A 23,424-nucleotide genomic window follows, 5' to 3' on the forward strand; every position below is an offset into this window, starting at 1 on the left:
TTCAGGAACAAAAATAATCATATACAAACTAACACCTGATCTGAGTCCTATTCTGAGATCTGGAAAGGGTCTCACTAATATAAGAATATGCAGTGGCTCTTTTAACTTCGAGTAACTGAGAAGCCTCTTTCACAGAACTCTAAGGAGCTCAGAATCACCTTTCTGACCATCTTTCCTGTCTTCTATATATCCTCATAAAATATTTACTGTTCTTCTGAATGACCACTCTGATTATCCTTAGACTCCTTTCAGATTCCCTGATGATGTCATGGAAATGTTAAACCCATTATGCTAAGTTAGGACCTCCATCTGCAGTGACCTCTTGGCATGAGCTTCGAGGACAGCATGATATTTTTACATAAAAGTTAGTCTTCATTCAAATCCTCGAGGTCTGATCCTGAAAAGAACACTGACAGCTCAATCAACCCTAATAAATACTTAACAAGGCCCATGGAAAAAAATAATAATACGATTCCTCCAAAAAATCCATTATACATTCACAACTGAGTCATAAAAATGTCTATTAAAAGTACAATTATTTTACCACATTTTTATTGGAAAACAAGCATTTATCCTAATTTACAGATTTAACCCAAAGGTGGTACATGACATTCCTTTTCATTAAGCTATTAGAGGAGTGACAAGTGATGGTGCCCAGCTCTAATTATCTTTAATGTAGTGTTTCAAATTGATCATGCATAATGCAATTACAAATCATAATTAAATTAATTTGTATTGATTTAAGATTTTATAAGTTGCTAATAACTACAGTGTAGTATATCTATTTCTGCAAGCTAACATTAATATTTTCAAACTGCCAAAGTACTGCTTCCTTTTCACTCCAGTTTTGTTCTCATTAAAAAGTTCACAAATTTGTCAGTAGTTCATGCAGGTAAAAGCTAACATCAAAACCCTACTATAGGTAGAGGCCTTGAGTATTTTTAAATCCTCCAAAGGTTTCTCCAAGAAATGATGTCTAATACATTTGCAAGTATAGGATCACCTGCATTTAAAACTATATCTCTTTCTGAAATATTTTTCCCTCATTAAGATTGAGGGCAGGAGGAGAAGGGGGAGACAGATGGATGGCATCACCGGCTCAATGAACATGAGTTTGAGCAAACTCTCGGAGATAGGGAAGGACAGGGAAGCCTGGTGTGCTCCTGTTCATAGGGTCACAAAGCGTTGGACACAACTTAGCAACTGAACAATAACAACAAATCTCCTAACTATCCCACCAGACTATCTTCTTGCACTTAATTCCAGCTTCTGATAGAGTGACTACCTGTGGGAAACCAAAGGAAACCCACGGAAATGTAGAAGTTCCTTCTATAATATTCCAGGAGATGGAGAAGTATCTGAGAGCCAAAGGAGGCCTGACCAAACTTTGTCCAGCAACAAAGCCCAGAGAGCTGGGCCCTTCCTACATACTTCTCATGTCTCCCTAGCCTAACCACGCACAAGGAATAGAGTTCCCTCAGAATTCCACATCTGAAGGCAAAATAGAGAATCAGCTAGGAGCCAGACAGCCCCCGGACCACTAGGAACACCTCCTCCTCTGTTTTTCTTCAGAACTGAGGGGAAGTTGGAAGAAGGAGGGGATTGAGACATGACTCCGAAAACCCCATCAGTACATTTTCACTACAGACAAAAATCGTGAACAAATTTGCCAGTCCAGTCGACCCAATTTCGTCACATAATAAAAGAAGGATTCCTTCCCCTCCTCACTCTAGAATTTCTTCCAGCAAGACCCACTAGCATAAACCACAGAGACATAATCCAGTCCTTCTGTCCTCCGCAAGCCTTGGAACTGGGAGTAGGGTCGTGTAGACTGTTCCTCTCACACCGAGAGTGGGTCTACGGTTGAGGGTGTTTTTGTTTTTGTTTTCATCCCACTGTCTTTCTGAATATATTAAATGCCTCAAGTTCCAATGAGGGGGAAAATGAAGTAATCAGTGTTTGGGAGGGCAGGTTTGGAAATGGAAGTGAAATGTTTATGAGAAAGCCTCAGAAATGAGTACTGCAGGAAGTTTCCCAGATCGCAGCTGCCTTCTCCTAGGACTGGTCAGTAGCAGGCACCCGCGAAGCTTAGGGAGCGAGCGCAGGATCACTGCTAACTTGAGGCAGGAACGCCGCTGCTCACTAGCGACCCCTCCAGGTCCCACGGGGAAACGAGCAGAAGCGGGAGCACATCCGGGACACTCGCCCCGGGCCAGGAGCCGAACTAGCTCCGAAGACTGACCCATCCCCGAGGCCGCAAGCGGCCCGCGGTGGACTGGACGCCAGAGCGCAGGGAATCCAGCTCGCGGGAGGCCCGGGCAGGGGAGTGCCGAGATGTTGCAAAGGAGCATCCCTCTCGTCACCACCGTAGAGAAGTCTCGGGGGATCCTGAGCGTAAACTGGGCAGGAGAGGGAAAAGTACGAACAGTAAACTCAGGCGGAACCCACGCGGGGCAGAGGCTCCAGGGGCTCGGGGACCCTCCTCCTGCGCTGGCCGCGTCGGGCTTGAATTCTCTTGTGTATGGGGTCGACCATCAGGACGGTTTCAGATACAAACAAGTTTGAGCGACATTTCTGTATATATCTCCCAGTTATTGTATAGTACACACACACACACACACACACACACACACACACACACACACACACACACACACACACACACACACGCAGCCAAGAAAGTAAATGGGGTCGAAAACAAAGAGGGTCAAAACTTGAGTGAGTTACCAGGTCCTGCTCCTCTCTCAACCAAGGCACAGCCAGCAATACATACACCCCTCTCATCCCCGCTGAGCCGGAGGGACTGCGCACGCAGGACCCGCCTCGTGGATAAATGCATGCGTTCGGTTATTCCAGGGTTCCGAGGCCTCAGTTAGTCCAACCTCATCCCCAGCTGACCAAATCAGTTCTTCGGTCTGATTCTGAAGACGTCCATTTCCAGTCAAGCACTTTGTCACAACAGATGGGGTCCTGGTGGTGACTCATTCATTCTCCCAACACTACACAGAGAAACTCTCCAATGGACCTTTGCGTCTTTGCCAAAGACTTCGGAAAGATTCTCGAGTTGTGAAGGGGCCTGGCACTAAGATCGGGTAGGAGAGGGTTAGAACAAATATTTTCAAGTAATCTCCACACGCATTCCTACGTCGCAGGATAAAAGTAATTCAACCAAACGTATCACATCTTTTCCTTGACTAATAATGTTTTGAAATGTAGATGTGGACGTCCTAGGACTTGAGCTACAGTCTAGCAGTACGCTCGAAACTGCTGCCCTGAGATTGAAGTGCCAGCCATGAATTCTCCTGTGTGTGCTCTCCCTGGAATTGAGATAATGAAGCCCTACCCTCCAGGAATTAGAACATTTTCTGGGGGGTAAAAATCCAACCACATGAGAGCTATTTGAAGATAAGAAAAAATAAGACCCTGATTTTTATAAAGTCTTACAGTTGAGACTGAATTTAAGTGTTTGTTTGGAAAAGATGAGTTTGATATTTGTGGGGTTTTTTTTTTTTTTGGCATCGGTATGTGTGACTAGCAGTGCAGGTTGTTAAATTTCCAAGCAGGAATCAGCTTTAAATGCATGGATTCTATTATATGTACAATTTAATCACAAGGTATTTAAAATAGACATTTCCATCTAAAATCCAATCAGAAATCAACACAGTTCCTCCAGGCATTAGATGATCATCTCGATTTTGCATTTGTAAACTGGGAGAAATAAATGTGACTTGTGGATACCAAGAGGTCAAGTACGGCTGCTCAAATATTTTTCTTACAAAATGACGGATTTATTAGACAAATAAGTAGCCCGGCTGATGCAAAACCCCCAGTGATTGAATTTTGACGTTAAGTCAACAACAACTCGAACTACATCAGTGCTTCAAGATTTAGTTATGATGGTAGAGATTACTGAACAAATAAGAGCCCGAAATGAATACAGATTTCTGAGGCTCTGCCCTGGCACCCTCTTCTTGACATTCTCCTCCATATGCTCCCCCTATTCAGACTGTATTATAATTAAAGGACTTGCTTATGCTTAACGATTGGAAAAGAACTTTAAAATAATTAGGCATATATTTTCTGTTTAAAAAAAAAAAAGACAGGCTTGGGGGGAAAGCCAATGGAGTTTTATTATAAATTCTTTCGTGGCCTGAAAGTCACCCACTATTTTCTAATAGCGAAATGCAGTCTGTGTTTAGTTTTTTGAAAGATCTTATTTTCATTAAGAGTTTTAATAACCTACTCTCCTCTCCTCAACCCCACGCCCCCCGCCCTATCTCTTCCTTTAAAACACAGCTTTCCAAAACATTGGAGAACTTGGGCCACGTTGGTATCCCACTCGTGGATCTGAACCCACTGCTAAATAATTAAACCGCCTCTAGAATTCAGAAGTATTTATATTTCACCTTTCCTGGGTCAACGGCTACCCTCCTACTCCCCCGCCCCTGGCCTCCACCCCCCACCCCCACCCCCGCCCCGTGCCTCCCGGTAGCTGGCCACGTGCTGAAAATCCTGCGTGAATCTTGTGGGAAGGGAAGGCTTTTGCTCATGAAAGGAGGCTTAAATAATTGAGACTATATTTAAGCTTAAAGTAGTTCATTTCTCCTCTTTTCATGGAGAAGGGGCTAATCTGCTCCTAGTGTGAAAATCTGCCTTTTATTTATTCTACGTGTGACTGTCTCATTGTAATGGAATTGGTGACTCAATTTCCATTTAAGTCTTGTTGATTCCTTACACCTTCTCCTTCCCTTGTTTCTCAATTTTCGTCTATGGTTTGACTCCCCCTAATCTATGGACCTGCTTATTTTGCAAGGACAAATCTATATTTGATTTTAAAACTTTGTGTGATCAAGGGCTTAAGACAATTCTTTCTGTAGCCAGAAATTTGCTTTCTGGGTATCCAGGCACAGACTGCTAGAGGCAATAAGCTGGTACCAGATCTTTATCCCAGATTTTATTTAAATGTAGTAATAATTGCTCTCTGTAAAATAAGTTGCCCATCTAGGGGCTTCTCTCCCAGTTTGTCATATTCCCCTTCCAGGTATGCGTGTACCCATACATAATTTTTACAGATGTTTTTATCATGCTGGTTTTTAAATCATCCATTGTATTAGCTGTTTTCCCAAGTAAATAAACCTGGAAATGCAAAATTGCTAGCCCTGAAGTAGCAACAGAATTATAAATAGAAAAGAATGTTTCATAATTATTTTGTCACTCTCCAGGACTAGGTAATAAGTTATGCAATTGAAGCTCTACTATAGGGTGGGTGGGTGGGGGTCAGGTTGTAGGTCTCCATTTTTCCTTTTTTAATACTGAATAGTACCTTCAGTCCAATAATACATCTGTTTACAGTTTGCCTGAACTTGTCTCTGGATTTATATTTCAATATGCTCTTTAGGATGCAAAATTCCTGTCAAATTAAAGAGTGCTCTTGTCTTGCCCGCTTCCAGCAAATCACTTGCAGCATCTAATAAATCCAGCTGGCGTTCTTTCCATAGCCTAATGCTGCTGAAATCATTATTGTCCTGCCTCGTTTCATGTCAGAGGCCTCTTCGCCTCATCTGTCATGAAACCAATTTCACTTTATTTACATCCATTTGCTAGTTTAATTACTGTGCTGATGAATAGCCTGAAGGAATTAAGTTACGAGTCTTTGGAAACCCAATGCGACAGATATATGGGCTACCTTTTAACTACAGGGAAGGAAATGAAGGCTCGTGTGGCATGCACCAAAATTTAAAGATAATAAGTGTTTCTCTGTATGCAACTACTCTTGAGATTCAGGATGATCTGACTTTATGTATTCATCTCCTGAGTGAAATACAGCGCTTTAGAACCCCTCATATTTACAGACTGACTGCAGTTCTCTACAAGACAATACTCAATGTTTTAAATGCTTTTTTTCTTTTACTGAAAGAGTTATAGATGGTTTTTCAAGCAAACCAAACAACCTAATGGGTGTTTTTAATTAAAGGCACCTAACAATGTTAACATTTCTCTATAACTGAGGACTTACTTCTATATGAACACAAATAGGTGCATTTGTGAAAATTAAAAAAATAATATATCCAATCTAATACACAGTACAAAGTACTCTATTTACATACTGTAAATAATGTAACATATCATTTATATTTTTGTTTATCACTGAGCACAGTCTCACAAGTATCTTCTTTAATATATTTTTAAATCATAAAAAAGAACATTTTGCTGCCTTTCTCTTCTCCACATCCCATAGAGTGCTATGAATCTGTTAATGACAGAGGATTTGTGGAATGAGTGAATAATCTTTGTTCTCAATATATATAAATAGTCAATCACTTGCATATAGATATAGACATTTAAACCTAAAGATGAGTAAATTTTTCGGTCATTTCACAATCCTATAAATACTTTAGTATAAGCCTATTATCATGGCAACATTAAAAATCATATCCAAGGGTATTCTTTCTTAAATCGTATCATCAATTACAGGTTGTAAATTTAAAAGAGATAATCCAGAAATTGAGTCTTCACACGGGTCATAATCATTGACTATCAATTTAGAAAATAATAATACCTAAATGAACATTTGATTTTATATTTTCTCTATTCCTAGGTAACAAGTGAAAAGAATGGAACTTTTAAATCTAGGTGCCTTTATGTTTTCCTCTTACTGCTGTTTTTGAGAGTTCTGACATTTTAAAATTAGTATTTCATTTGATTTCCCTAAAAATTCTAAGTTTGTAGCACATGAGAAACATATTCACTGCTTCAAGAAAAAAATATAATTTTTTGTCATAGACTTACTGTACTTTTTCACATATGCCATCTCCATGTTGAGTACCTAAGATTGCAAACTTTCTAAAGTATTTATCTAACCGAAATTATTTTAAAATATTCAAAGGGCAGAGATAATTGTAAATAAACCAGAAGTGAGAAATAAGGGCGTTTTAAATGTTTTCCTACTTCCTCTCCTCCTAAAAGAATTACTTTTTGCACCCTGTAGACTGCAATTTCATTTATCATAAAGCCAGCTTAAAAGAAGGGATAAAAATGTAAACCAGTTTACATGCACTATCAGAAGAACTAAAGGTGGTGCAAACTCTACTGTCAGTGCAGATACACACTGATGAATTATATATTCATTACAAATCCTCCAGACACCTCCCTCTCTGGCCCCCCTTCTATCCCCTAAACACCCATTTGCCTCATTCCACCTCTCCTACCACTTTTAATAAAGTTCATCTACAAAACAAACTTACGTATCAAAAACAACTTTTTGTATCAAGAGTCTTGCTTATAAAAGTTTTGCAATAAAGGGACTCTAAACAGGACTCTCCAGGTAAAATTAACTTCTATATTAATAGAACCAGATACTATTCAAGCTCTTGTGGTAGGGATTTATGAACCATCTTTAACTTGACTGAAAGGAAATCTGCGGTGGATGAGTCTTTAGTTATTTTTGTTCATTTTTCAATAAGAAACACAAATGATGGGGGGTTTAAAATGCTTTCTCTTTCCCTCCCCCCCCCATTACTTTCATTTGCTCCCTTTCCAAGACCCTCTTCTCCCTCTCCAGCTCTTTTTGATTAATAGATCCATGTGGCTAACGGCCTGACATATGGTGTTCGAAGCAGCTTGAGATAGTACCTTAGGCATCCCCTACGGCCATTAACATATTAGGGGCTTATGTGCAGTCAGACAGTCAGACCTCATCTAAAGCCGGCGTGTTCAGAAAGGCTGCACCCCAGAGCTGTTTGATAGAGAGTTTCAATAATGCACCACTCTTCAATTTTAAGGGAGTTGCTTCTGGTACTGAAACACTGGGGCAAAACCAGAAGACAGTTGAGAGATATGACTCCGCCACACTCAACAACAGTAAAAAATTGTGCTTAGTACAACACAGTAAAAAAATCTGTTTGTATAGAGATATGCACGTGGAGGCACAGCTTCAAGCTCACAAACACGCACCAGCTCCTGAGTATTATCAGTAAACAGGCAACATCAGCTGCTTGGATTTATTTTGTTTAAAGTCCTCTTTATACTGAGAATACTAACAATACAATAACAGTACAGTTACTGATAGAGATGATTCAAAAGTGAAAACAAAATACAGCATAATGTTAAGGAAAGGAACAGCTCTTAATCATGTAGCTTGGTGTTTTCGCCTAGTAGATGAAATTAAGTGCATTTTTACATCTGTAGCCTTGAAATAAGAAAGGGGAAGACAGTGATGAAACCTTGGGTTTTAAAAAATGTGATTATATTTTAAATACATTTGCAGATCAAATTCCTGGAAAGATGACCATTATTGCTCTACAAAACCTAAAAGTTACAAAGTCTTGATGATAACTCTGAAAGGTGGAGGACACCTCTAGGATGTACATATATGTGTAAACATATATATATATATACATACATACACACATATAATGTATACACGTGTGTATGTATGCAATTTTGGCGAGGGAGATGATACTCAAAATCAAAGCAGGCATCCCACTTGAAGCTTATTTAATTCACTTTAACATCGCAACTGAAGCTTGAAATTCCCTTTACTCAACGTCCTTCTCCTTCCAGCCTCCTGCTGATAAACCACTGTACCCCTTTTGAACTGTACTCTGGCTGTTTGCTTGGCAAATAAATGCTGTTCCGCCCTATTAAACCTTTTAGGTAGTTTCATCTTCGGATTTCTCAAATACAGAGCTAATAAGGAGGTGCTTTGATGCTGTTTTACTTTCAAACTATAGCCTCGAGGCGTTGAAACGCGCAAAAGGTAACCGAAAAAGTAAATTGCCACGAGCAAGACGCACCCTCTCTTTCAAAATCGCTCCGACCCTCTGCATCGCACTGCGTGGCAGCCGAAAATCGCCTGTTCCAGTGCAGAACTGCGCCCTGTTGGCAGCCCCCGGGGTTCTGAACCTGTGCCACGTAACCGGAAGGATGAGGAGAGGGGGAAGCACTTTTAAGTTTAAAAGCCCTGGGATCCCTTGAGGGAGGGGGAAGACAGGAGGCAGAGAAGGCAAAGCTTCCCCAAAGTTGATTCTAGACAAACAAATATCAGACGGGAAGGGAAGATTAAGAAAAGGCAACCTGTTTAATCACTCAGTAATCAAACTTTTGCATAAGGCGTGGCGACAGAGCACAAGAGCGTGTTCTTAGGCGCTAAATCTCCTTTCAAACCTCGGACTCTGATTACACTTTGGAAGGAAGACCCCGGCGCGCACAAACGCCTTTCACACATTTGATTCCCCTACAAACACAGACACCCGCGCGCGCGCGCGCTAACACACACACACACACACACACACACACACACACACTACCTCTTAGTTGAAAATAAGCAAATGAAACAATTGAAACCGTATCTGTTTTCTTTAAAACTGGGATGAAAGAGACACCCCCTCAAAGGCGTCATGGTTCCTCTTATTTAGGTATCTTTCCAGAAGAAATGAAAGCCCCCGGGAGATACCTTTGCCCAGAGTCAAACGGATCCTACCTGCTTTTTAAAATGCCTGTTTTTTTTCCATTGCTAACTCATAAAATACATTTTAAGCAGGGTAGCTGAGCTCCAGTCTCAGCCTCAGAGCTCCTTGTCACATTCTGCTTCTCTTTCTTTCCTTTTCTTTCATCACAACGCTTTGGTAAAGTCGCATAAGTGATCAAAATTAACATAAATCATTATTAGTTATTAGGATTTGCTCTAAATTACACCGTGACTATCGTACCAGCCCCATCTGCCGCCCCTGCTCTCACAGCAATAGATTGCAGATAAAATAAATGTCCTTACCCCATTAGAAGGTTCCTGTCTCTGTAGCCAAAAGCCAAACAAAAGCAATAAATACCGGGCTTTTTCTCTCCACTATTCAGCTGTGACTCTTTTCATCAGCTCTTCTTCTAGAAAAGCTCGATAGCTGCCTGAAAATATTGCATTTTATATCACCAAAGGGCGATTAATATTGCATTAACTGTATTTAACATTTTTTTTTAAACACGAGTACTCTACAATGAGTTAGTTTCCGTTAATAAGTACAGGGGGAATCAGAACTACTGTAGACCACTTAAGACATCCGTATAAACACATTATTTGCCTCACACTTTGTATTTTTACATATATGTAATGTTAGAGTGTAGCGCGCGATGTTTGAAGTAGAAGCAGCCCTGCTAATGGTCTGCTTCAAGGATTCAGACACTGACTGGAGACAGCCAGATCCCTGCCTTCATTAAATGTTTATTGTCAACACTTGGCGGGGTGGGGGGGGGACGGGGAGGAGAGACTCTTGCAAGAGAATTTCCAAGGTTGGAAATTGTCAACACTTTATTCTGATCATGCCTACAAAAGTTTGCATCCTTTATGCCGCCCTGAAGCCAGGCATCAGAGCTACCAAACTTTGGTTTGCAATTCGATTTACCTAATCAATGCAAGGAGTCTGCCCCTTTTTCTCCTGCATCCCTCCTTAGCCACTTCTCTACAGGCTTCCTTACTTTCCCTTCTCTTTTTCCTATCCTCTTAGCTTTCTAAATCGGAGAGAAGCGACCTCCTGGGCACTCGGGCTGTTGGCAGGGGATGGGAAGCAGGCTCTCCTCGCCCCAACCCTGGGGCTCAGGAACTGAACACTGGTCCCTCTCCTTGAGCTTTGCCAGCACCTCTCGGGCCCGAAATTTTCATCCTCCGTGTTTCGATCCAGAACTCCACGGAATCCTCCGGGACGAATGCCCAGCGGCCAGCCTTCCTTCCGCGCCCGGTATTAGTCCTTCCCTAATAAGGTCAAATTAATAGCAGGACTTTGCTGGGTGCATCCTAACAGCAAAACAGAGACCGAGACCTTATTGCTCCCGGTTCTTTTACAAAAATGTCGACCAGTTTTGAAAGTTTTGCGGTGTTTAAGACGTCTGTTGACTTTAGGCAAACGGTGGGAAGGGGAGTCCTTTTAATCTCTGTGAGAGACTAGTCCATTCCCCTATTATCGCAAGACGCCCTCAGAAGCACTTACAGAGTGGGAAAGAATATTCCGGGAGCGCTTAATTACCAGCTGCGGAACTCCAGCGCAATTCTCTGAGGTGACGCTACCCACGCACCGCGCATGCGCGAGCTCGGCGCGCCCCGTGCACGTCCGGAGCGCGCCGGGTCCGCCCGGCGCTCCCAGCGGTCCGCACCCAGCCGGTCACGCCTGCGCACGCGCGCCGGACGCCGGGGACTCGTTCGTTTGACCTGCTCGGGGCATCCACACGGCCTGGCTGAGTCCCGGCCGGGGCCAATGGGCGGTGACTCTCCCGCCGTCCAAGAGGAGCTGCGGCCTCGGGCAGCTGGAAGCCTCGGGACCCGAGTGGCGGCCGGCGGCGGAGGGGCGCAGACCCAGCGTACCCTGGGCGCTGGGCCGCGGCTCGCACGCCGCGGGCGCTGGGATGCCCGGCGCGGAATGCCCGGGTGGCATGGGTGTTTCTAGGGAGAACGGGGACCTTGCCTGGATCGGGGGAGAGTGGGTCCCCTCCGGGCTGCAAATTCTGACACAATCAGCTCTGCCTGACGTTTGAAAAGGTCCCCGCCAATCCACCCGCTCCGAAGTCCAGCGGGGAGGCGGACGAGATGCAGAAAGGGGCTGGAGGGGAGGGAGTAGCATCACGGGGCCGCCTCTGAAACCACTCCCGGAGCGGGAGAAGCGTTTGTCCGCTCGCGTTTCGAGGCCCATCCGGGCCCGCGCCCCCCGGCCCTGCGGAGCCACGGGATTTCGAGGAGTGGGGGAGGGAGGGCTTCCAGTCTCCCACCAAGCTGACTAGACAATTACGAAAGTTTTTAATTAGCTTCTTGTTATCATTCATTTTATTAATTTCCAGAACTCTCAGGCCATGAATTATTCAAACGACAAGCCGACCCGAGCGAGACTGCCGGGCGCCCCCGCCGCCGCAAGTTCCCGGCCCGGCTCGGGCCTCCCCGCTTACCCGCTGCCCCGCGAGGGCGGGAGGCGGCCCGTCCCCGCCAACCCCGGTGCCACAAAGGTTTGATCAAATATTAAATAACGTAATTATTGCGACAAGGCTTATCTCGCAGGTGGGAAAGAGGTCCCCCCGTGAGATTTAGAATTCGGCTGCTATTTTTAAGAAATCAATTAAGCTTGCGTTCTCCTTTGAAACCCAACTCGCGAGGGCTGGGGCTAAGACTGCAGTGGCAGGAACACCCATCAGCTCACCCACAGCAGAGAGTAATTGTGATCACCACCTTTGTCACCTCGCCGGCCGCCAAGACCATTCGAATGGGGTGGGGAACGCTGCTTTTAGCCAGGTCAAAAGTCACAATTCCAACTTCATGGATTAGAGGATGAAAGTCCATCCAAGTGAAAGACGGGGTAGGGATGCTGCGGACAAGATTGGCAGGAAAGACCAGGGCGACAGGGCAGGGAGTTGAGGGCGGGAGCTGGCCAGGTGAGTCCTAGACTCAGGGCACCCTGTCCTTTAGCGCAGTCTTGTGTAGGAACAGGACCGAAGTCATCTTAATATCACAAGAAATTAAACATCGATACAGTCACGGCAGTGAGTGCCTACGGTTTATTTATGAGAGTGTAATCGAAGTTGAGAGCAATTTCAGAACACGCATTAAACAAAAATCTATTCAAAAGTTAGTTGAAGCGTCTTAAGGACATCTTTACCTAGACTGACAGAAGGAGCGGGACCCAGAACTAGGACTGGGTAAAAAAGGAAATTTGAAACGAATGCATGACTTAAATGCAGCAGATGCATTTTATGTTTACTTTTCTTTTACCTTTCCTACTCCACCTCCGCCTGGATTTCCTGAGAGGCTGAAATGCAAACACAGAACATTTTCCCCACTGTCTCCAACTTATTTTGAGATTATTTAAAAGAACCACCCACTATTTCCACCCACCGACTGGTGCAGGAATTCGCTTGAAGTTCTGCTTTTCAGAACCAGAAAACTTTGAAAGGTTAACTACCAGTGAGTAGCAAGCCTTAGCACTCTCTCCAGGAAGACGTTTGTTTGCTTGTTTGCATATTCATGGATCGACAGTTAAAGGTATCTTAGAATAGTCTTATTATTCCTTGGGACAGTACACAGATTCACTTACTAAATAGCAAGACATTTCTTGTTTTGCAGAGTTTCCTACTACGTAAAATAGGAAACTCTGCAAAGCCTGTATTTTTATCATCTGTTTTATTAACATAATATTGTCTTCTCTTTATTTGGTAAAGATTTTACTTAATACAGAACAAATGCGTAGGTTCTTATTACATACATTGATCATCATTATATAATACAAATATATTTGTCTGCAACATTTCCATTTGGGGCAGACTAAAAAAAAACAGCCTTTGTAAATCTGTTTATTTGTTCATTCCTGGTTTTCCAACAATGAAATCTGATCATATTTTTCTATAAAATAACATTTTAAAAAACCAAGTGCATTTTGTTTAAAACCTTGATGACATTTCAAGTTAATAACAACAGAAACAAATCAATTTTGATGGAAGAGATCTATTTTAAAAAATAGCTCTAATGCTTTTTTTGAAAAAAAAAACCATTAACAATTGTTTAAAATCACAGCTTTTAAAATGTACTCTTCTTTTTTTTGAACATCAAGCATTTTGTTTCACAGATTTGCCGGTGAAATAAAAAAGATTTGGCTAAAGTGGGATGACTTCAGAAGATATAAGCCTAGCTATTAAGAAACTTGATACATTTGGCATCTGATCTAGTCCCAGGTCACCAATAGGGAATCTCTCACCCCTCCGGAGCAGTAGGTGGCACACTGAAGTTCCAAATGAACAAGGCATTTGACACCATGGCTGGACAGATCAGTGGATGGTTTTTATTTATGTTAACCTCCAAAGAAAAGTTATTTAGTTACAACATCTTCTTTAAAACGTTTTTTTAGGCTAGAACAATATATATAAACCTCCAAATGCCTCTGCCCCTGAATCCTGATTCAAATATTTTGAAGGTGCCCGGCTATTTATTACCTTCCACCACTCTGAAGTGAGGGCTGTGCTTGAAGGGATTCTGCAGTTAGAAGACAAAAAAACAAACAACAAAAAAAACTTTGATAAACACAGACAACTAATATAGAATTTATTTTATTCAAGAGCACCGCTTTCACATGAGTTATCTGAAAGTGAATTCTGATTCAGCAGAAAAATACATCATTCTCATCCTTTCCCCTCTTTTCGCAGTCCCCCCCCCAACTTAAACATCCTCCCCTTCCCTGTACTTTTGGTTGAATTGAGTCTCATTTGTTGACCAACTCTACTGGGACTTGGCCCAGTATAAACACAAAAATGCACCCAAATCATAAAACTGTTCTTCTTTCAGTTATGTTTTATTTGTAAGTGTACTGGGACATATCTCTCTGTTGTATTTTGGTGCACAAAAGTAATTCTGATAAGGGAGGAGGGAAAGATAATAGAGCAAAGACATAACCAAGGAAAAAGCTCAGCAGACATCCATGGACAGGTAGATCAATCTGTGAGGCATTTCAGGACTAACACTGGCAGTTTGTAATCACTGTGTGAGTGTGTGCATTCAAGAAAATATTTACAGTAATCTTCCTTTTTTCCTTTTCTTCTAAATACAAGAATATGACAAGAATGTTGTGTTTTCGGTGAAAACAGGCAGTCGACTGTGAAATCACACCATCCACAAAACGGTCTATCAGAAAGCTAGCCCAGTTTAGTGCTCAGTTTAAAATGCATAGAATGTTTGCGCTGCAAACAATGATATACAACGTAATTAAATAAATAATGCCTAACCAGAGTGAGATCTAGTTGTGTTTCTTTCTGCACCTTTCAGATCATGCATGGTTTCAGTCTTGTTTCTTTTCTTATCTGTTCTGTTTTCAGTTTTTTAGTTCTTATTAAAGGATGATAATAAACCATCTCCACCCAATCAAGATCAAGGGTGTCTTGTGCACCAAGCAGGCATTTTACCTAACCAACTTCAATTGTTTTCTCTCCTTTTTTAATCCATCAGCAGTTCATAAAGTACCTTGATTATTACTATGAAATACTATACATGATTTTCTATTTGGGAGACTGATAGTGCAAATTAAAGTTCTTGCTACCCAACATTTATCCCCAGCAATAAATTACTTTTGGATAGTAATAATAATAATGAAACAGTTGTTCTGCTTCCCCCCCTCCCAACATGCAGACCCTTTTGAAATAAATGGAAGGCTTTAAATCTGTCTTCCTCTTATCTGGGATTTAGCTGATTTTCTCACAGCCAAGTCCTGCTCCAAGTGAAAGCAGAAACTTCTCACTATTTCAATGATTTCATGTTCTCCAAAAGAGAAGGAAAGGGGACCTAGAAGAGTAAGATGGATCTTGTTCCGTGGAGAAAACGGGTCAGAGTATCTCTCCTACTGTTTGCCACCCCATCAATCTATTTGAATCAATAGAGAGAGAAAATAAAACAGTAGTTTAAAATAAACCACTTAGAAAAATAAATAAAAGGGCAAGCAAGTTCTATGAATGGAGGGAAAAGCTTATTTTGAAATGGTCTGTTTTCTAGATCTTAGCAATAAGAGCACATATGGAAAGAGAAAAACCTGGTTTTATTTTCCTAAATAAATATTTATTTCAGAGCCTCTAAAATTCTGCTTTTTAGTCAGCTCTCTCCCTAAAGACCCTCACCGACCAATCAGGCCACAGGAGTATATAGGTTGGGTCACTGAAAAACTTGGATTTCACCTAAACAAGCAGCCACTCCCCCTACCCCTTCCTTTCAGCTGGGCTCCCACTTTCTGCCAATGGAGAGCAGTCATCGGAGGAGTCTTATTGAAAAAGAAAAAATAAATCGAAGAGGGTTTGGATGGGGTGTAAGACTTAGAGAGAAAATTAAACAGAGACAGAACAACTAGCTTTGCTACCCAGAATTTCACCTTCGGGTTCGTCTGGTGTTTTGGTCTTTGACTCAGTTCCTGTGCGTGAGGTTGGGGCAGTGGTAATAATTGTGGTGCTCTTTTTTTCCTCTTTCTTAAGGTTGGGGGGGTGGGGGATGAAGCTGCAGAATACGGCTCTCTGGAGTTACATTTCTATTTTTTTTTCTTTTTCTGCTTTTGTTCTGTTTTTAGTTTGTCTTTATTTGTTTAGTTTTTGGTGGTTGGTAGGTTTTTTGTACATTGTTCCTTGGTCCCCAGGATATTCTGATACGTGTTGGTCAAAAACAGTCCATTTCCCTACCATTCCCGTCTCCCCCCACCCTCACCCCCAGAACCATCCTGCTCCTCAAACCCCCTTCTCCAGTCTCCTCTTTCCTTCCCCCCACTCCCCCTCCCCTAAGTGCTCCCCCTTCACCTCCACCCTACTCTCCCGCACACACAACGGACACCCCAATCCTTAAGGCTGGGGAGGGTAAGAACGGGGAGAGCAGAGGGGAGGTGGAGGAGAAGCGCTCGAGGAGGGACTCCTCAAATGCAAGCAGGATAACGGACGCTCTAAATCCGGGGTGGGGGGGGTGGTAAGCAGGCTCGGGGAAAGTCCCCCCTCCCGGCGAAATGCCCCTTCGGCTCCCAGCTCTGCCCCGCCCGGTCCCTCCCATCTTCCCCCTCAGTAAGTGGCGGAGAATTTCATCCGCTTCTGCTTCTGTCTCTGGTTGCAAAACCACACCCGCACCACGTTCTTTTTGAGGTCCAGTTTCTCGGCGATGGCGGCGATCTTCTCGGACGAGGGCCGGGGCTGCACGGCGAAGTAGGCCTCGAGGGAGCGCTTCTCCGGCGCAGCGATGGAAGTCCGCTTGCGCTTCTTCTCGCCGCCGTTGAAGAGCTCGGGCTTGTTCATTTTCTCGCGCTGCGCGCCCTCAGCCTCCTCCAGCCACGCCTGCAGGATGGGCTTGAGCGCGATCATGTTGTTGTGCGAGAGCGTGAGCGACTCGAACCTGCAGATGGTGCTCTGGCTGAGTGAGCCCACGCCCGGGATCTTGAGGTTGGCCAGCGCCGAGCCCACGTCGGCCTGCGTCACGCCCAGCTTGATGCGCCGCTGCTTGAAGCGCTCGGCGAACGCCTCGAGCTCGCGCGGGTCCGTGTCCGAGTCGCAGATGGACGCCAGGCCCGCCGCGCCCACCACGGCCGCCGCCGCCGACGCCGCCGCCACCTGCCCGGCCGCTGCCGCCGCCGCCGCCGCCGCCGCGCCGTGGTGGGCCGCCGCCGCCACCAGCCCCGGGTGCGGCAGCCCCGACGGCATGTTCATGGCGGCCGCCGCCGCCGGGTGCGACAGGTGGCCCAGGCCGTGCATGTGCGGGTGCGGGTGCGCCGAGCCGCCCAGCAGCCCGCCGCCCGGGCCCCCGCCGCCGCCCCCCGGGCCGCCGCCGCCGCCGCCCCCGGGGCCGCCGCCGCCGCCTCCGGGACCGCCGCCGCCGCCGCCCCCCGGGCCGCCGCCCCCCGGGCCGTCGTGGGCGCCGCCGCCCGCCGCGCTGGCGCCGCCCGCGCCGGCCATGAGCGCGAGCGAGGGCGACGAGATGTGATCCAGCAGGTCGCCGGGCTCGAGCGCCTGGTGGTGGTGATGATGGTGGTGGTGGTGCGCGAGCGGCACGGTGGACGTGGACGTGCAGGGCACGCTGTTCATCGTGTGGTACGTGGCGTCCGGCTTGAACGGGTGGCTCTTGCCCTGGGACACGGCGATGTCCACAGCCGCCAGCGCCTCGGCCCGCGCCAGCAGCGTTTCGTCTAGGCTGGCGAAGAGGTTGCTCTGCAGCTGCAGGCGACACAAACCAAACCAAAACAAAACAAAACAAAAACAACAGCAACAACACAAAACCAAAAAAAAGCAAAAACACGAAACAAAACCACACAAGCCGGAAAGCACAGCGAGCCAAAGGCAACACACAAAGCAACCAAAATAATAACAACGGGAGTGGGGATAGTGGAGACCGGGAAAGGCAGAATAGGGACACATTGGGGACGAGACAGGGGGTCAGATGAGAAGGGACGGGCGTGTGAGGAGAGGGGGGCAGATGCAGAGGAGAGAGGGACATGGGGACACATTCCGGGGACGGGCGTGAAAGACGAAAAAGGATGGGGAAAGAAGAAGAAATGAAGATGTAACTCGCAGCCGGGGACCCGTGTCACGCACCCGAACACGCACAGAGACCGCCTTTCCAAGGCATGAAATCAACAGAAAAAGTGGAGGGAAGTCAAGAGACCTGGCCCCAGCGCTCCCCACTCCGATCGCCGGCGCCCGACTCGGAGGCGAAGGCGACGGGAACCCGACATTAAGCGCCACGGTACAAAGCCTGCCTCGCAGCGGGATTCTTCTAAAAATCCCTGCCCGCGAATCCCCGAACCGGGATCTGTGCACACATCGGCACCCGACATGCAGCGTCTCGGAGACCGGGAGGGGGCGGGCGCGCGGGCCGGGTCCGCGGACTTGGGGCGCTTACCGGCGGCGTGGGCAGGCAGGCCCGCCGGATGGCCTCGGAGCTGGAGTGCAGCGACGGGTACTTGTGCTCAGGGAGCGTGGGGTGCATGGCAAAGTGAGGCTGCTTGCTGTTCATGGACATCATCTTGATGGCTTAGCATGTAAATCCACAAACACTCCGAAAGTCCGCGGGAAAGTGCGCACGCCGGCTCCCCCGGCCTCCCTTCGGAGGCTGCAGCCGCGGCGGCTGGCGGTGCGGAGGCGGCGCACGCGCCGGGGGCCGCTGCTGCTTCTGCCGCCGCCGCTCTCGCCCCGCGCTCCCTTTGACAGCGCAGATCGCCGCGCACCGGCCTCGCGATCCCACTTCTCCGCGAGCTCTAGCCCGGTGCGCCGACGGGATGCACTCCTCTTACACCTGAGCCCCAGTTCTCGCGGCCGGTCCGGGGAGCTCTCGCGAGAGCTCGCGGGCCAGCCACGCTGACAGGCATCAGCTGTCTCCGTCTGTCTGACGCGCGCTCTCCCTCTCGGCGGCGCCGTGCGTCTGCGCGCACGCGCGCGCTCGCCGGGCCGCGACCGGCGCGTGGGAGCCGCTCTTATAGTGACCACCAGCTAGGACAGCGCAGGTGATGCACCTGTAGCTACCCGGACATGCGCACTGCACGCCTCACCGTTCCCATCGCGGGTCTGGAGAAGATCAAAAGGGCCAGCTATTGTCTGAGGGTAGGCACCTTTCAGGGGAGAGAAAGACAAGATGCTCGCTGGCCCCTCTGTGGTTTCCCTCCCTCCTCCACGCCCCGACCCAGATTGCTAGCCCTGAATATATGCGCATCACTCGGGCACACCTCCTCTCGGGGACGTCTAACAAGCTGTTATATAATGTATACAACTGGGCATTTGTATGTTAAATTATGCCCCCGTGTTCCTCTGTATACAGTATAAATAACACAGAAATGCAGAAGGTGCTGTCTTTTGCTGCGAGAACCTGTTTCTTTTCATGGTTTATAAATAGGTTCCTGGAGAATAATCGCGGTGACAGACATTTGTTTGAAGCAGTCAGCTGGTATTGATTTCCATATAATTTAATTTCCTCCGCACACTTCGTTGTTGTTGCGAATATAACTGTATCAGGCACCGACAGTGACAGCCACTTAGGAGCCACAAGGAGCGTGTGCTTGCTACCAGGGAACGGCTGTTGAAATGAAATTGTGCATTTCTCTTATTGTTTGTCTGCTTTAACCGTGTACAAACCCACATTTCAAACGAGCTCCGGGTGATCTGAGGCTTCTTGTAATCAAAAGGAAAAATAGTTTACAGGGTGTAGTTGGGATCCTTACCTCGCTTCAGCGTACACACACACACACACACACACTCACACACACACACTTCATGTTGGAAACTCCAGGAAAAGGAAATCGCTCCAGAGAAAAGGGAATAAGATATTGAAGAGAACTTTATTTCCCCTTACTTCGTGTTGGATTGTTTGCCTCTTTCTCTGTGCATCTATCTATAAATAGATGTATATACACACATTTTTTTTCTTCAGTTGGAGACAGAATCAAGCAAGTTTATAGGAAAGCGTGATTAAAAAATGAATTCAAACCAATTTAAAAGAACCGGACTCAAGCTCTGTTCCAGCCTTTAATTATTTTTATTTTTTGTTATTGTGAAATCAAAACGTAAGAGGAATGAATCAATTAGCCAACCTGCTATATGGCCCTTATGTGGCAGACAGATCAAGGGGCTCCCGGGGGAACCCAGTTCAGGTGCCCGAGTCCCCAGGGACTCAGCGCTTGCCCAGGGTGATAATAACAGCCCAGATGTTATCGCATCTGCGGCGAGAGAGCTGGAGAGTGGCAAAGGGCTGCTTGTGGGAGGCAGAGATCAGATAGATAATCTTTCTGGTCTGTCTCACACCAAGGAGATCTGTATTTCCACCAAAGATGAGATTCATTTCTATAAGCCTAACTTGGGTTCGCGTGGATCTCTTTGGATAAACGCGAGCGTGTTTAGCGGACCGACGCACTACTCACATTCCAAGAACAGCCCACAGGCGTCACCAGGGCTTTTTTCCTTTCTTTTCTTTTCTCTCTACCTTTCTCTCTCCCCCACCCCCTTGCAGCTCGAGAGGAGAGTAAGAAGGATGTTCACTTGCTAGTGTGAGAAGGAACCATGTTTTCATCCATTACGTGGTCCCCTGGGACTACTAAGTGCAACTTTATCTCTACGGGGAATGGACGGCGAGCAGGACATCGCTGGAGGGAGCGAGTGAGTCTACAGTAGTTGTCGCACCGGGTGTCCAGGCTTAACTTAATCCTTCCTGACACCTACCGTGGCAGTTCCTTGAGCTATCCTGCGGGGGTGGGGGCGGGGGTGGGTGTGGAGGAAGGGCCCGGCAGAGGAAGAGCGCCTAGATCCTGTCTTCCCCTCCCCCCAGGGAAACAGTGGCTTTTAGGGACCCCAAAGAATGCAGTGGAAACAAATTCAAATAGCACCGGTCTGGGGTACATGGACCCTGCGTTGGGGGGGGGGGCGCCTGAGTCCCCGAAGCCCATCTCAGTTTACCTTCCAACTCTGAGAGGGTACCAACTAACCCACTGGTAAGTCCCTGGCCTGAGGGCAAGAGTTCATCATCTTGTTGAGACTCTCCTCCTAGTTCACTTGAGTGAACTGGCCCAGTTGGGGGTGGGGGGCAGATCTTTGCCCAGAATATCTCACTTTTCTCCAGGGTTGGGTACAATTACCAACTCACTACCTACCCCTCCCAGTAGTGGATTGGAAGCCCATTTGGAGCACATCTTTGTGTACCCTGGCACTTAGGAAAATACCCCATAGAACAATACCTGTGTGTAAGAAGGAAGAAAAGACAGATGGGGAGGGCCGGGAGCAAAAGGGAGTTCAGCAAGCCAGGGGCATTGGGGTGGGGGTGGGGTGAGAAGGGGAGGCAGAGGGAAGATCACTGAAGGGGTCTCCTCTCTACCTAAAAAGGGATGCAGGTTCGAACAGAAGGGCCTGTTGTCCCCAGGTAGAGCTGGATATCTTGATTCCAGACAGCTCTTTCTCTGAAATCATTTATTTCATCCCTCCCTCATTTACTTTCTACCCTACCTTCCTCAGATACTTGCTGAGCACCCATCCTGGCCAGGGCAAGACACTGGAGATTAAATGAAGTATAAAATTCAGGTATCTGCCCTCTAGGCACTCTATGAGAGTGGGGTAGCTACAGGTGAAGGGGTGTTTTTTGTGGTCCAGGGCAAGACCAAGGTGCAAAGAGAGGGAGTTGGTGGGGGATGATGCTTGGGAGAATTAACCTGCCACCTCCCTGCCGGGCCTCATTTCCAGGCTAGAGAGTGGGAGATGGTGGTGGATCTGCAGGCAGTTCCTTGGATCTTATCAAGTCTTTCCCTACTTTCCCCAGGGCAGTGAAAAGAAAGGGTGGCCAACTGGGGCTCAGTCCATCCATGTCACTGCTTTGTCTTCCAGGTTTGGCGAATGCAGTAACTGGATGGCCCGCGCCTAAACTAGTGACACCCACAGGGGGTCAGAGCCCTGGTATAGAATTCTGGGCAGGTTTTTTTTTTTTTTCCTGCTTAATGACCAGCACAGATTCCCTCCTCCCACATCTCATAGCTTTGCATTTTATCAAGAGGGAGGTAATGAATGCACAGCTATTGATTTCCAAGGAATTTCCGCCCCCAGGGACAGGGAGTCTATCATCTGGATCAGAGACACATTTCTTTCCCTCATTAATTAATTTTCTCCTCCTTCTTTGGCAGGCCCCACTTCACGTTTCCTTTGGCAGCGCCTCTTTCTCCAGCTCAGGGAGCAAACGTTGGTAGGCGGGAGTGAAGACGGGGGGGGAGAGAAGCAGCGCAAGGGAGGGACTGGCCGGGGGTGAATGCCCCCCGCCTTTGACCACCCCGTCCGCTCCACATCTGCCACCCGCGGGGCAGCCTTTCTCTCTCCGGAAGAGCGCGGGGAAAGTCTGCCCCTACCTCCCAGCCGCCCCCACAACACCCACCCCCCCACCTCTGGGGTTGAACCCGATTTATTAATCCACATTCAGGGACGGGGATGGGGGTGGGGCGGTCCTGAGGGATGTCCACTGAAGTGAGTGGAGATTGTGTGTGTACAAGGGGAGGAGGTCGGACCCCACGGTCTTGCCCAAACCCGGGGATCTGGGCCGACCTGCAAGCCCGGGCGGCCCCAGAGGGAGCTCTGCTCCTCGCATATCCGGGGCGCCACGTTTCTTCTGGGCTCCTGCCCAGAAACTCGGCCCATTCACCGCGCAGCTAGCGCCCTGGCGGAGGGAAGTCGCCAGAGCCCGGAGTCCGCCGGCTTCCGAGGTCTCTTGGGTTGTCTTCAACGATGAGGCTGAACTGGTCAGCAGGGAAGTAGCAGGCCTAGCATTGGGGGGTGGGGATCGGTCCTTGGAGGAGGGAATGCACTTGGGCGTCAGACCCCCTCCCCCTCGGACACCATCTGTCCGAAGGGTGGGACAGAGGAGGGACTCTTGCCTTCGTTTCCCCTACGGGCGGCGGTGCGAGCGCCAAGCCTGGGCTGCTCTGACCCTGGGCCTCTCTACCCCTCGGGCATCCCGGCCCAGCTCTCCCACGGGGTGGGGACTGGGCTCCTGGCCCGCCCGGCCCGCTCTGCCCGCCAGGCCGTCCTGGGCGGGTGCCCAGTCCTGTGCCACCCCCGAGGCCCAGCCCAGCTCAAGGAGCGAGTCCACAGCCAGGTTCTCGTTGCGAGAGCATGTAGATTTCCCAAAGGCCTCTTCCTTCCTTTTCTACCTCCTCTCCCACCCGCACCCAGGCCGCTTGTCTCGCTCGATCCCAAAAGGCCGTGGGTGAGTTACTGAGGCCCGTGGTGATCAGCTCCTATAAAGCTCCGGGCTAGGACCCGCGGCGGAGGTTCTCGAGGAAGCCGATGGATAAACCACTGCTTTCATTCCTCTGGCCGTTTAATTCAAAGGCAACTTCCGTTGGGAACATTGCGACCACCCCACTCCCTAATACATTTTGCGACCTGAGTGATGAGGCAGTAAAGTTCACTGCCGGTCATTATTACTCTTGGCCGTTAACA

The 23,424-nt window shown here is 47.3% G+C and overlaps 1 protein-coding gene across 1 annotated transcript; it reads right to left on the reverse strand.

Moving 5' to 3' along the window:
- Positions 1-11,211: 11,211 nt before the first annotated feature.
- On the reverse strand, positions 11,212-18,487 carry POU4F1 (POU class 4 homeobox 1). The gene is made up of 2 exons (XM_081550055.1): positions 18,365-18,487; positions 11,212-17,679 (listed from the first exon to the last, which is right to left on the reverse strand). The coding sequence occupies exons 1-2, from the start codon at positions 18,485-18,487 to the stop codon at positions 16,537-16,539; spliced, it is 1,266 nt and encodes a 421-aa protein (XP_081406181.1). The 3' UTR covers positions 11,212-16,536.
- Positions 18,488-23,424: the final 4,937 nt, after the last annotated feature.

The sequence above is a fragment of the Giraffa tippelskirchi genome, chromosome 12, assembly GCF_054371585.1.
Source record: "Giraffa tippelskirchi isolate mGirTip1 chromosome 12, T2T-mGirTip1v1.2.pri, whole genome shotgun sequence".
In the NCBI taxonomy this organism is placed as follows: Eukaryota; Metazoa; Chordata; class Mammalia; order Artiodactyla; family Giraffidae; genus Giraffa; species Giraffa tippelskirchi.

Excerpts from the sequence above, each read along its gene's own strand:
- POU4F1 (XM_081550055.1), bottom strand. The coding sequence starts at position 18,487 with ATGATGTCCATGAACAGCAAGCAGCCTCACTTTGCCATGCACCCCACG. Across the intron at positions 17,680-18,364 it reads CCTGCCTGCCCACGCCGCCG|CTGCAGAGCAACCTCTTCGC; the intron begins GTAAGCGCCCCA and ends TGTCGCCTGCAG.